At 39.2% G+C, this 15,669-nt stretch overlaps 1 protein-coding gene across 1 annotated transcript in view; it reads left to right on the top strand.

Annotated features, from left to right (window-relative positions):
- The window catches only part of NDRG1 (N-myc downstream regulated 1), a 77,200-nt gene extending 63,511 nt beyond the window's left edge, over nucleotides 1–13,689 (top strand). The window contains exons 11-16 of the mRNA XM_056522798.1: nucleotides 2,197–2,253; nucleotides 3,737–3,788; nucleotides 6,325–6,372; nucleotides 8,407–8,442; nucleotides 8,718–8,769; nucleotides 12,170–13,689. Coding sequence (XP_056378773.1) covers nucleotides 2,197–2,253; nucleotides 3,737–3,788; nucleotides 6,325–6,372; nucleotides 8,407–8,442; nucleotides 8,718–8,769; nucleotides 12,170–12,429 — 505 coding nt within the window. The 3' untranslated portion in view covers nucleotides 12,430–13,689. The remainder of the gene's footprint in view (nucleotides 1–2,196; nucleotides 2,254–3,736; nucleotides 3,789–6,324; nucleotides 6,373–8,406; nucleotides 8,443–8,717; nucleotides 8,770–12,169) is intronic.
- The last annotated feature ends 1,980 nt before the right edge of the window (nucleotides 13,690–15,669 follow it).

Raw genomic sequence — 15,669 nt, 5'->3', positions numbered from 1 at the left:
ACTGCCCCTATATACAAGAATATAACTACTATAATACTGCTCCTATATACAAGAATATAACTACTATAATACTGCTCCTATATACAAGAATATAACTACTGTAATACTGCTCCTATATACAAGAATATAACTACTATAATACTGCTCCTATATACAAGAATATAACTACTATAATACTGCTCCTATGTACAAGAATATAACTACTATAATACTGCCCCTATATACAAGAATATAACTACTATAATACGGCTCCTATATACAAGAATATAACTACTATAATACTGCTCCTATATACAAGAATATAACTACTATAATACTGCCCCTATATACAAGAATATAACTACTATAATACTGCCCCTATATACAAGAATATAACTACTATAATACTCCTCCTATATACAAGAATATTATAATACTGCTCCTATATACAAGAATATAACTACTATAATACTGCTCATATATACAAGAATATAACTACTATAATACTGCCCCCTATATACAAGAATATAACTACTATAATACTGCCCCTATATACAAAAATATAACTACTATAATACTGCCCCCTATATACAAGAATATAACTACTATAATACTGCTCCTATATATAAGAATATAACTACTATAATACTGTGTCCTATATACAAGAATATAACTACTATAATACCGCTCCTATGTACAAGAATATAACTACTATAATACTGTTCCTATATACAAGAATATAACTACTTTAATACTGCTCCTATATACAATATAACTACTATAAAACTGCTCCTATATACAAGAATATAGCTACTATAATACTGCTCCTATATACAAGAATATAACTACCATAATACTGCCTCCTATATACAAGAATATAACTATTATAATACTTCCTCCTATATACAAGAATATAACTACTATAATACTGCTCCTATATACAAGAATATAACTACTAGAATACTGCCCCTATATACAAGAATATAACTACTATAATACTGCTTCTATATACAAGAATATAACTACTATAATACTGCTCCGATATACAAGAATATAACTACTATAATACTGCTCCTATATACAAGAATATAACTACCATAATACTGCTCCTATATACAAGAATATAACTACTATAATACTGCTCCTGTATACAAGAATATAACTACTATAATACTGCCTCCTATATACAAGAATATAACTACTATAATACTGCTCCTATATACAAGAATATAATTACTATAATACTGCTCCTATATACAAGAATAAAACTACTATAATACTGCTCCTATATACAAGGATATAACTACTATAATACTGCTCCTATATACAAGAATATAACTACTATAATACTGCTCCTATATACAAGAATATAATTACTATAATACTGCTCCTGTATACAAGAATATAACTACTATAATACTGCTCCTATATACAAGAATATAACTACTATAATACTGCTCCTATATACAAGAATATAATTACTATAATACTGCTCCTATATACAAGAATAAAACTACTATAATACTGCTCCTATATACAAGAATATAATTACTATAATACTGCTCCTATATACAAGAATATAACTACTATAATACTGCTCCTATATACAAGAATATAATTACTATAATACTGCTCCTATATACAAGAATAAAACTACTATAATACTGCTCCTATATACAAGAATATAACTACTATAATACTGCCTCCTATATACAAGAATATAACTACTATAATACTGCTCCTATATACAAGAATATAACTACTATAATACTGCTCCTATATACAAGAATATAACTACTATAATACTGCCTCCTATATACAAGAATATAACTACTATAATACTGCCTCCTATATACAAAAATATAACTACTATAATACTGCCCCTATATACAAGAATATAACTACTATAATACTGCTCCTATGTACAAGAATATAACTACTATATAAAGTATGTGAGTTTTACATTCATACCTTTGGATATATATGTTACAATGTAACAATATAGCACTACAATACAAACAGTAGTGCAGTTACTCTAATAAAGCACAGTCTGTACTAATATATGGACATGAACCTTCAGAACAACTTCTGACTCGTATTTTACTTCGTACTAGAAAGATAAAGCAAACAGGACATAACTAACAAAATAAAACATTAAAATTCCTTTAAAAGGAAAATTCAACAAATTTATTTATTTTTGTTCTTTTTTTTCCGCAGCCGCAGAGATCTTGAAATTGAACGTCCAATTCCTGGAACCAATGCAGTAACATTAAAGTAAGTCGAGATTCTCTTAAATTCATCAAACTATCGTTGGTTGCCCATAGCAACCAATCAGATCGCCTCTTTTATTTCTCTGAGGCCTTTTCAAAAATTAAAGAAGCGATTTGACTGATTGCTTCTCCTCTGCACAAGTTTCGATAAATCTCCCTTCTTGTCTTTTCTACAGCACAAAAGAAAATAGTGTTTAAGGGGTACTCCGCCCCTAGACAATGGATAGGGGATAAGATGTCTGATCGCGGGGGTCTGGCCACTGGGACCCCCCCCCCCCCCCCGCGATGTCCATGCAGCACCCAGCATTCTAAACAGTATCTTTAGAATGCTGGGTTCCCGCGGTGGGAGATGTGACGTCATGCCACGCCCCCTTGAGACATCATGCCACACCCCCTTCATTCATGTTTATTGCTGCAGGAGACACACCCCCTCGTGATGCCATGTCCCCTCCATTCATATCTATGGGAGGGGGCGTGACAGTCGTCACGCCCCCTCTCATAGACATGAATGGAGGGGCCGTGGGGTGACATAACGAGGGGGCTTGGCGTGACATCACATCTCCTGCCATGGGAACCCAGCGTTCCACATATACTGCTTAGAATGCCGGATGCCGCATAGACATCGTGGAGGGTCCCATCGGCCAGACTCCCGCGATCAGACATCTTATCCCCTATACTTTGGATAGGGGATAAGATGTCTAGGGACGGAGTACCCCTTTAATGTTTTTCAAACTTTCAGATGTATCGGCTCTTCCTACCATTTCAGTGTTGTTCACTTTAGGGCCTGATTCTTTGTGGCAGAATTTATTGAAAGAATAAAATACCTATACTTACCTATTCCCGGTCCCCCACAGCTCCCATTAATCTCTGTTGGGTACTCCAGTAATATGTCTTCTTTCTGCTTCTGAGATAAGTGCTTGGTGCAGGACCTGCTTATTCAGCCAGTCCCTTGCTGCAGTGATATCCCATTTGGGACAGTGATTGGCTGAACCAGCAGGTCCTGCACCAAGCACTCATCTCAGAAGCAGAAAGAAGACAGAACTTCTGGGCACCAAACTGGTTCTTGGAAAGCATAGATTATATTTTTTTTTCTCTATTTTTTTCTCTCTCCAGCAAGATATAAATTTTAGCAAAATGTTGGATAACCCCTTCAAATTATAGCACAGTTTTCACAATAAGCCCCACCCCCGAGGAGCTCACAACTGTATTCCTTGTTACCAACTACCTTTCTTAGTTTTCTACCTATGGTGAAAGGGGGATAAGAGGCTACCGGACAACTCCAATAGTTATCTCCAGGCAAACTAAATGATCACCTAAGATTTCCCCTCAAGGGCTGGTCCTGCAGAACTTCTGCTTATGGGAACAATGTTGCTGCTATGGAAAAAGTGCAGGAACTCCATTCCCATTGATTCCTGCAGGACTGGAACCCTGGGACCCATCACTGATCCTTCTTATTGTATCTAAATAGTGTTTTCTGTGTGTTTTAGGTGTCCTGCTCTTCTGGTTGTTGGTGACAGTTCTCCTGCTGTGGACGCTGTGGTAAGTCCTTAGGTTTTGGTCCTAATAATAATGATTAGACTTTAGATTTATGGACTTCTGCTCCCATAGATGTCATGGATCTGTATTAACAGAATTGATTTCAAGCATACCTGTCATATCGCAGAAAAGTAACAATGCTTCTATATGTTACTCACTAGGTCATGGAGATGCTTTACATGTCTTTTTATGTGTCTAACTTCTGTATTTGGCTCACAAATCCCTTTGTTCTGCTGCTCACTCATTCTGACATCCACTGCTCAGGAAGGGGTGTGTCTGAGGCCAGCACTGAGCCCTCACTCACCATGCATTCACTTCCTCCCTGAGTCTGCTGTGCTTTGCTGGGTCTCTTCATCCATTCACTGCAAGCTCCTCTATAACCCCCCTCCTCTCTTTTTTCATACTGCGGTTTGATAGGACAGGAGTGAGCACAGAGAAGTGCTAGTCCCGTCCTCATTTCCTGGACTTTGTCCCAGCCTGTGCTTCAGCTGGGACAAAGATGATGCTGCAGCTGGACAGGATAATGTTCTGGATGGTTTGGGGACCCCTAGTGGTCTTTTTTTTATCAGCCATGATTTTTATAAAATAGGAATTTTTTTATGAAGTACATTAGAAAGGTTAATGTTTTGCCAAGATGTAAAATTTATAAAAAGTTTTTGATTCTGACAATGCCTGTTTAAAATATACTTCAGTTGAGCATTGGTTCAGCCATTAAAGGAGTATTCCAAGCTGAAGACATTATCCCCTATGTACAGGTGGGGGTCCCAGCAGTCGGACTTTTCCCAATTTCAAGGACAAAGATAAAATTGTTCGCGGAATGAAAGGTGCACATAGTGCATGGACAGCCAGAACTCTCTATAGGGCCGCCGAAAAACGCTGAACTCAGCAATGTCCCACCAACAAGTCTGATATATCCTATTCTGTGGATAGAGGATAACTTCATCAGATGGGAATACCCCAGGGCCGGCTCTGCCTATAGGCAAAATAGGCAGCCGCCTAGAGCGCCCTCTTGATGGGGGCGCAGCTCTGAAAGCCAATATCTGAAGCATCTGCCCATCTAAAGAACCTGCCCATCAAGCAAAACCCATGCCCTGCTACCCCCCCCCCCCCCCACTCATACTTTAATAATCAGCAGGGCTGAGCACGAATATTTGTTATGCAAATCTTTATCGCAAATATCGGCACTTTGCTATTTTGCAAATATTTAGAATATAGTGCTATGTATATTCGTAATGAGGAATATTCGATTCTTTTCTTGTTTGTTTTTTTCACATGCAAATTTTTATCGCAAATATCGTCACTTTGCTATTTCGTGAATATTTAGAATATAGTGCTGTATATATTCGTAATGAGGAATATTCGTTTTTTGTATTTTTTTCTTTTTTTCACATGCAAATTTTTATGCAAATCTTCCATGTGAATTTTTGCATGGAAAAAAAAAAAGTGAACGAACATAGCGAATATGCGAATTTCGTTAACATAGGACGAATAATCGTCAATATATTCGCAAAATATTGCAAATTTGAATATGGCCCCTGCCGCTCATCACTAATAATCAGCATTTTTCAGCCTGCTGGAGGATCGCGCCACTTCTGAGGCAGACAGGGGAGATCACTATGGTCTGATCTGTCCAACATCACGTGCACCTCCGTACATTGGGAGGAGCTAATGGGCAGGGTCGATGGGGAGGAAAAATTAGCTTTCGTATGGGGGGGATAAAATCCTTCCACCAGGCCTGGAATACCCCTTTAATGTTGGAAAGGTATAAATGCAAAAACTCTACAAATATTAAAGAGAAAGCCAAGAGGAACCAGAGTGTAGGTTAAAGATGTTGGAGGGTGCAACCATTCATGGAGCTATAGTGCGATCCAATTGGGAATTTGTTCATATTTCCCTTCAACTGCCCTAGCCCAAGGCACAGAAGCTTGTTGCCCCAAAAACCTGCATTAGAAGACACCCCCCCACCCCCGACCTAAACTCTTGCTGTCTTATACTTTAAAGGGGTTATTCAGTGAAAAACTATTTGTTTCATATCTACTGGCTCAAGAAAGTTAAAAAGATTTGTAAATTACTTCTATTAAAAAATATTAATCCTACCAGTACTTATTAGCTGCTGAAGTTGAGTTGTTATTTTCTGTCTCACCACAGTGCTCTCCCCTAACACCTCTGTCTGTCTCAGGAACTGTCCAGAGTAGGAACAAATCCCAATAGCAAACCTCTCCTGCTCTGGACAGTTCCTGAGACAGACAGAGGTGTCAGCAGAGAGCACTGTTGTCAGACAGAAAAGAACAACTCAACTTCAGCAGCAGATAAGTACTGATACGATCAAGATTTTTTAATAAAAGTAATTTGCAAATCTGTTTATCTTTCTGGAGCCAGTTGATATGGAAAAAAAAAAATGTCACCGGAGTAGCCCTTTAATAGACGCCACCCCTTCAATTCATTCTTTCATTGTACACTATTTATCTCTAAGCAATGTGACTGTCTAAACAACCAAAAGACATGAAACTTTAATAGACAAATTGTATCTTAATTTTAGGTGGAATGCAATTCAAAACTGGACCCAACCAAGACCACACTACTAAAGGTAAAAAATCACTCAGCTATGATAACTTTCCTTCTGGACATGAAGCCTTTAGAACAATGTTTCCCTACCAGTGTGCCTCCAGCTGTTGCAAAACTACAACTCTCAGCATGCTGTCCGGGCATGCTGGGAGTTGTAGTTTTGCAACAGCTGGAGGCATACTGGTTGAGAGACACTGCTTTAGAGTTATGCTTTACAACAAGCTCATGGACATAGGCAACAATAGTCAGGAGCTGTCCCGTTATCATGAATGGGAAAGGATTACCGGGTGTACTCTCTGACCTTTAAATATGTAATTCTACAGGGAGGGGGAGGCTGCGCTGTGAACATCATCTATGGTCTTCTCTATTTTCTGGTGTCACCTTTTAATGTTATTCTGTACAGATCTCTTTCCATCAGCCTTCTCCTTATCATTACACATAGAATAGGAAGTTTCAGTCTAATATTAAACCTAGTGGCCAGACAGGGAACTGCAAGACAATAAAATGGAAGATAAAAAAAAAAAATAGAAAAAAAATCACCAAAAAAATCTTTAAAAAATTATTGATATGTATACCTGATTTAAACAGTAGTTCAAAATTGAACAGTTTTCTGAGGACACATTCCCATTACTTCTGTGGTCATAGGGCATCAGACCCCATTATTAAAGGGGTTATCCAGGAAAAAAACTTTTTATATTTATATATATATATATATCTATATATATATATATCAACTGGCTCCAGAAAGATAAACAGATTTGAAAATTAATTCTATAAAAAAAATCTTAATACAGTGATCCCTCGATTTATGATGGCACCGACATATGATCATTTCAACATATGATGGCCTCTCAGAGCCCATCGTATGTTGAAGGCAGCCTCGACATATGATGCTGCTGTGTGTCGGGGCCATCGTACAAACAGCTATCTGACAGCGCTGACAACTTCAGCAACTGACAGATAGTTGTATAATGTGCCCCGTGTGCCCAGTTCTGCCTCCTGTTACTCACATGCTGTCCTGCTAACTCATGCAGGCTTCCACTGTGAGCTCCATGTAAGCCCCACCCCCCAGTGCAGCCATAGCCAATAGCCTGCAGCATCTTGCTGCAGGCATCCAATGAGCTGCTGGCTGCCCTCCCCTTCCTTTCCTATAGAGCTGTAGTCGGCAGGATGGTAATGGAGGACATTCTGTCCCCCCTGAAGGTATTTAAAGAACTGTACAGTACTGTATGCGATGTCACACATCACATACAATACATAGACACACTATACACCCCATACATCAATGTTTACCTATCAGTGTGCCTCCTGCTGTTGCAAAACTATAACTCCCAGCATGCCCAGACAGTCAATGGCTGTACATGCATGCTGGGAGTTGTAGTTGTGCAACAGCTGGCGGCACCCTGGTTTGTTAAACACTCCCCATACACTCCACATACAATGGTCATCCCAGAACCAATTAGCAGTTTCCCATAGAGATATGTATTCAACATACAATGGTTCCAAGGCCCCGGAACCAATTACCATTTTTACATAGACATATGTACTCGACATATGATGGTTTCAACATATGATGGTTCTCCTGGAACCAATTAATATCATATGTTGAGGGACCACTGTACTTCAAATAATTATCAGCTGCTGAAGTTGAGTTGTTCTTTTCTGTCTGGCAACAGTGCTCTCTGCTGACATCTCTGCTTGTCTCGGAAACTGCACAGAGTAGAAGAGGTTTGCTATGGGGATTTGCTTCTACTCTGGACAATTCCCGAGACAGGTGTCATCAGAGAGCACTCAGACAGAAAATAACAACTCAACTTCAGCAGCTCATAAGTACTGAACGGATTAAGATTTTTTAATAGAAGTAATTTACAAATCTTTTTATCTTTATGGAGCCAGTTGGTTAGGACCCTAAAGGTCATCTTAGACTCCCCAATCTCCTATTGATGATGACAACTGTGTTCCCAGAAAACCCTTCTGTATCTGGTAGGCTCAGCTCTTGACCCAAGATTTTAATTTCCGCCATTAAAAATATGTTCCTTCCTTTATTTCTTCACAGATGTCAGACTGTGGAGGATTTCCACAAGTTGTTCAGGTAACTATCTGTACTTTATTTTATATAATTATTTATTATTTTTTTTAGCTTTATGTACATTATCTAATGAGTGTCACACAAAATAGCTCAATAAATCTGCGTATAATAATAATAATAATAATAATAATAATGCTTTAACTTATTTTATTTTGAATTCTTGTTGTTGTATGTAAACTTTAAACCAAAAATTTCTGAATAAACTTCGACTTAAAAAAATAAATAAAAAATAATAATAATAATAATTCTTATTCAATGTAACTTTTTATTGTTTTTAGCCTGCCAAGCTTGCTGAAGCCTTCAAATATTTTGTCCAAGGCATGGGCTACAGTAAGTATTGTGTTACCAATAGCTTTGTCTTTGAATTTAGAATTTCTTGTTGTCGTTTTGCATCAAAATAAAAAGGAAATCTGTCAGCCAGGTCACCCACACTAAACCCAATACACTAGGTTATAGTGTGGGGGAACAAGAGTCTCTAAAGGGTTCACTTAAGTTTTAAGTCCTCTAAAGTGTCGTACTTCACCTCCTGTGTTGCGGTCTGCAGGCAGGTCCCCCCACCGGACTTCTTTCTTTGGGTTCCGGAGGAAGGCGCCGAAGTCGGCACCCCTTGTTGCATACTCATTTATTTGGGTTCCGGAGGATGGTTTCTGAAGCCCCCCCCCCCTCCCTTGTTGCATATTCATTTATTTGGGTTCCGGAGGAAGGCTTCTGAAGGCCGCCCCCCCTGTTGCATATTCATTTATTTGGGTTCTGGAGGAAGGCTTCTGAAGTCTGCCCCCCCCTGTTGCATATTCATTTATTTGGGTTCTGGAGGAAGGCTTCTGAAGTCCGCCCCCCCTGTTGCATATTCATTTATTTGGATTCTGGAGGAAGGCTTCTGAAGCCCCCCCCCCCCCCCCTTGTTGCATATTCATTTATTTGGGTTCTGGAGGAAGGCTTCTGAAGTCCGCCCCCCCTGTTGCATATTCATTTATTTGGGTTCTGGAGGAAGGCTTCTGAAGGCCGCCCCCCTTGTTGCATATTCATTTATTTGGGTTCCGGAGGAAGGCTTCTGAAGGCCGCCCCCCCTCCCTTGTTGCATATTCATTTATTTGGGTTCCGGAGGAAGGCTTCTGAAGGCCGCCCCCCCTGTTGCATATTCATTTATTTGGGTTCTGGAGGAAGGCTTCTGAAGTCTGCCCCCCCCTGTTGCATATTCATTTATTTGGGTTCTGGAGGAAGGCTTCTGAAGTCCGCCCCCCCTGTTGCATATTCATTTATTTGGATTCTGGAGGAAGGCTTCTGAAGCCCCCCCCCCCCTTGTTGCATATTCATTTATTTGGGTTCTGGAGGAAGGCTTCTGAAGGCCGCCCCCCCTGTTGCATATTCATTTATTTGGGTTCTGGAGGAAGGCTTCTGAAGTCCGCCCCCCCTGTTGCATATTCATTTATTTGGGTTCTGGAGGAAGGCTTCTGAAGCCCCCCCCCCTTGTTTCATATTCATTTATTTGGGTTCTGGAGGAAGGCTTCTGAAGTCCGCCCCCCCTGTTGCATATTCATTTATTTGGGTTCTGGAGGAAGGCTTCTGAAGGCCGCCCCCCTTGTTGCATATTCATTTTTTTGGGTTCCGGAGGAAGGCTTCTGAAGGCCGCCCCCCCTGTTGCATATTCATTTATTTGGGTTCTGGAGGAAGGCTTCTGAAGGCCGCCCCCCCTGTTGCATATTCATTTATTTGGGTTCCGGAGGAAGGCTTCTGAAGGCTGCCCCCCCTTGTTGCATATTCATTTATTTGGGTTCCGGAGGAAGCCTTCTGAAGGCTGCCCCCCCTTGTTGCATATTCATTTATTTGGGTTCCATAGGAAGGCTTCTGAAGGCTGCCACCCTTGTTGCATATTCATTTATTTGGGTTCCGGAGGAAGCCTTCCGAAGGCCACCCCCCTTGTTGCATAATCATTTATTTGGGTTCCGGAGGAAGCCTTCCGAAGGCCACCCCCCTTGTTGCATATTCATTTATTTGGGTTCTGCAGGAAGGCTTCCGAAGAACGCCCCCCTTGTTGCATATCCATTTACTGCTACCCCACGTCCTAGTGACGAGGAGTTATACGCCCCCTGAGTGCAGCACTCTGTGTTCAGAGCGCATGAGTTGAATTTTTTACCCAGCTCTCACGTCCTGATGACATGAGCTGTGCGTCGGGAGAGCTGCTCTGCGCTGCGTAACTGCGCATGCGCCGGTCCCTCACTACAACCAGAAGTCGGAGTAGAGATGCTCTGATACCTCTGCTCCTATGCTGTTCCAGGCTTTATCAATCAAGAGCAGAGCACACAGATCAATGTGTTTCTATGGAACCACATTGATCTGTTTGAGTAATCTACTGATTCCTCCTAAAAATCCCCTAAGGGGACTAAAAGTGTAAAAAATAAAAAGTTGAATAAAAAGTAAAATAAACACCCCTTAACCTTTTCCATATTAAAAGTTTGAATCACCCCCCTTTTCCCAAATTCCATAAAAAAATATCTAAACATAATACAAATAAACATATATGGTATTGCGCAAATGTCCGAACTATAAAAATATAAAGTTAATTAAACTGCATGGCCAATGTCGATTACGTAAAAAAAATACCAAATTCCAAAATTGCATATTTTTGGTCACTTTGCATACATAAAAAAAATTGTATAAAAAGCGATCAAAAAGTCCCATCAAAACAAATATGGTAATGATAACAACTTCAGATGACGGTGCAAAAAATCAGCCCTGATACCGGCCCGTATGCGGAAAAATAAAAAAGTTATAGGGGTCAGAAGATTCCAATTTTGAACATACAAATTTTGGTGCATGTAGTTAGAACTTTTTTTAGGTAGTAAAATGAAATAAAAGCTATATAAATTGGGTATCCTTGTAACCGTATGGACCTACAGAATAAAGATAAATGGTCATTGTTACCAAAAAGTGCACTGTGTAGAATCGGAAGCCCCCAAAAGTTACAAAATGGCATATTTTTTTAAAATTTTGCTCCACAAAAAGGATGATGTCATGACAAAGTGATATTGGTGGCGCATAAAAGGAGCCCTCATATGGGTCTGTAGGTGCAAAATTGAAAGTGTTATGATTTTTAGAAGGTGAAGAGGAAATAATAAAAGTGCAAAAAGGAAAAATGGCCCGGTCCTTAAAGGGGTACTCCGCCCCTAGACATCTTATCCCCTATCCAAAGGATAGGGGATAAGATGTCAGATCACCGGGGTCCCGCTGCTGGGGACCCCGGGGATCGCCGCTGCAGCACCCCGCTATCATTACTGCGCAGAGCGAGATCGCTCTGCACGTAATGACGGGCAATACAAGGGCCGGAGCATCGTTACATCACGGCTCCGCCCCTCGTGATATCACGGCCCGCCCCCGTCAATACAAGTCTATGGGAGGGGGCGTGGCGGTGATCACGCCCCCTGCCATAGACTTGCATTAAGGGGACAGGCCGTGATGTCATAAGGGGCGGAGCCATGACATCACGCTGCTCCGGCCTCTGTATCGCCCGTCATTACGCACAGAGCGAACTCGCTCTGCGCAGTAATGATGGCGAGGTGCCGCAGCGGGGATCCCCAGCGGGACCGTGGCGATCTAACATCTTATCCCCTATCCTTTGGATGGGGATAAGATGCCAGAGGTGGAGTACCCCTTTAAGAGGTTAAGATTTACCTATATGAGTTTTGCAGTGATCTTTTTGTACCCATGTATTACAACACCTCTTTTTTCGTAGTGCCCGCTGCCAGTATGACCCGACTGATGAGGTCCAGAACCAACTCTGGCGCCAGCGTGTCCTCTATGGATGGCAATAGGAGCCGGTCTCACACAAATGAAGGGTCGAGGAGCCGCTCCCACACCGGAGACGGTAACCGAAGCCGAGCTCAGACCGGAGAGGGGAACCGCGGCCGCTCCCACACAGACACCAGGATGGATGTGAACAACACCAACAACCCTGAGCACAACAATGTCAAATCTATGGAAGTCTCCTGCTAAATCCATGACCTCGGCGATCAGCGTAAATTTTCCTGCCAATTGTACAGATTAAACCGATCTCCGCCCTGGAGAAGTGTTATCATGACAGCCAAAGGGTTAATGGCAACCTAAATTCTGGAAAACAGAAATATTCAGAGGACCAAAGATTGTTAAGCGCGACATTTAACCTTTAGCACGTAGCCACTCCTATAGCCCAACACACTCCCAAAAAAATAAAAGAAAAACTTCCAAAAAAAAAAAAAAGATTGTAGTCAAATCTTTTTGTATTTGATTTCAATAGCTCTTATAACACTGGCAAAAAATTTATTTCATTGTTTTTTTTTGTTTTTGTTTTTTTTAAATTAATAATAACACTCAATGTAATGGCGTTTGCATCGATATTGGGCTATTTGGCGCTAAAAAAAATGTAAATAAATAATTGAAAATATTTATAAATGTGGTGTGCATTTAAATTTCTTTTAATAGTTGATAAATTGTAGGAAATAGTTTTTATGATAAGCCACTCCTATGTGGATTTTTTTTTATGTAAAAAAATATATATATATTGTATATATATATATATATATATATATATTTCAAATATGATCAAATAAACTGTCTAACCAAATGTATTTTTCTCGATAATTTTTGAAGATTTTTCATCCTTCTATTTCATTCAAAGAAATGCAAAATATTTTTTTTTTGCGAGAAAAAAAAAATCAATGACAAAAAATACTTCAAATTTTAAAAAATATATGCTTTTTTTATTATTTTATTTTGAGATTGCTGAAATACAGATACATTGTCTAGGCAGGACGAGAATCTGTCTCATACACTATATCTCAGTAAGCTAATTGCTGCTAATATATATATAATAATAAAGAATATAGAAAAAGTTACAAAAAATATCAGCTTGTTCAATAGAAGATTTAAACAATGTAATTTTTTTCTTTTGAGATACGGTATATATATATATATATATATATATATATATATATATATATATATATATATATATATATATATCCACATTTTACCAAAAAGATATCTAAATTTTCTGCTTTTCATTCTAAATTTGTTGATTTTAACCAGTTCTCTGTTGCTCATTATTCATTGTTCTTTATATATTTAATTTTTTTTTCATTTTCCAAGTGTATTTTTTATTTTTATTTTGCGGCAGAAAACTGTGATTCTCTAGAACTAGTTGAAGGAGCTCATTGTATACACGTGAATGGGATTATTGTATTTATTAAAGAACAATAAACTTGTAACTTTGCTCTACTGGGCCTTTGTCTTTTTTTTCCCCCCAAAAAATGATTCCTGATACAAAGCAACCATTTATCCTACGCAGGTTTACGACATTATGGGAATATAACATTGCTGCTGTTGTAACTGGAACCAGTGGAAAAAATCCTTAGAGAAAAAATTTAAAAATGTTATTTGGTTAGACAGTTTTTAATTTATTTTTTTATTTTTTTTATAATATTTGAAATATATATAGGGGAATATGCAAATCAGCTCATTACATCACCTTTTCAGGCGATGTTCCCTGGTATCAGCTTAGCACCAGTTACGCAGTATAAAATGCTAATCGGGATTGATGCCAAGCCAGAACTCTCTCTCCAGAAGGAAAGAGCACCCATCTGCAGACAGCTGTTTCGGGGTACTTGCCCCTCGACAGTACAGAGCAGGGTAATCTGGCTTGGCTGAGATGAGGGGCCTTAGACCAACTAAACGGGATGAGTATTTAACTCAGGGAGAGTTCACCACTCCTGGTGTGAAGGAGCTTTCAAGGGCCCTTGAAAGCTCCGTCACACCAGGAGTGGTGAACTCTCCCTGAGTTAAATACTCATCCCGTTTAGTTGAAATATATATATATATATATATATATATATATTTTTTTTTTTTTACAATAATTGGTTCCGGCTAGAATTCGAATTTACATGCTTTGTACTTAAATTAAAGCTTAAGATATGGTTCCATAATTAAAAAAAACGAATCTTCTGGTGAGCGAATATGTCCTGACCAGAACATTCAACATTCAATTCATGCCTTTGAATTTAAGAAATTTGATTTACCAACATATAGTGAGTTCCAACCGCCGGTAGAATCACCTGCTATTTCAGCTTTTTCTGATTGCCTTAGAAGGGAATTTTTACGTATGAAAGAACAGCAAACACGCCTTAAACATCCCAATTTAACCCATGGTGAGATTTTAGCTATGCAACAACTAATCCATGACCACAACCTCATCATTAAGTCAGCTGACAAGGGTGGTGGGGTTGTGGTCATGGACCAGAGTACTTACCTGAAGGAGGCGCATAGACAACGTAACGATTGTGCTGTATATAAATTACTGAGTAGAGATCCAAAGGTTGAGATGTTACGCTAAATTAGTATTCTTGAGAGAGCCCTGCATGATCAAATTATTGACAAAAAATTTAGGTATTTTCTATTTGTTGAATTTCCCATCACACCAGTCCTATATCTCCTGCCCAAGATCCACAACAGCCTAGATAATCCACCGGGTAGGCCTATTGTCTAAGGCAGGGGATCTCTTTCCAATCATATGTCCATCTTTCTAGATAAAGTTCTTAGACCACTAGCCACCGACACAAAATCCTTCCTGCAAGATACTATGCATTTTCTCTCAGCCATTACACCCAATGTCCAACCAGAAAATTGTATTATCACTAATTTTGACATTGTCTCACTCTATACTTCCATACAACATGATAGGCGATTGAGAGCAGTTAGAAAGGGCCTAAAAAGGACCAATTTTGCCCACAGACAAATTGATCTATTAATGGAATTACTATGTTTTGTTCTGGAAAATAATAATTTCTCATTCAATGATGATTATTACATACAATTACAAGGGACTGCCACGGGCAGTAACGTGGTGCCCACATATGCCAACATTGTCATAGCTGACTTCGAGAAGGAGCACATCTATGTGTTCCTCCACTCCACTAAACTCCTGTGGTGGTGACGATACATAGACGATATCTTCATGATATGGAATGGGAGCATTAGTGAGTTTCTTGATTTTCAACTCTTTCTAAATACTATTGACTCCAATTTACAATTTACTCCTACCTTTTCAGATGATAAAGTCAATTTTTTGGACACAGAAGTCACTATAATGGGTAATAAACTTTTTGCAGATATTTACTACAAACCAACAGACTGTAACACTCTTAAAGGGGTACTCTGCCCCTAGCATGACATCACGAGCTCCCAACGCAGGCTCCAGCATTC

The sequence above is a fragment of the Hyla sarda genome, chromosome 5 (assembly GCF_029499605.1).
Source record: "Hyla sarda isolate aHylSar1 chromosome 5, aHylSar1.hap1, whole genome shotgun sequence".
In the NCBI taxonomy this organism is placed as follows: domain Eukaryota; kingdom Metazoa; phylum Chordata; class Amphibia; order Anura; family Hylidae; genus Hyla; species Hyla sarda.
Note: the sequence above shows the minus strand (reverse complement) of the source record. Positions and strands in the feature narration are given on the sequence as shown.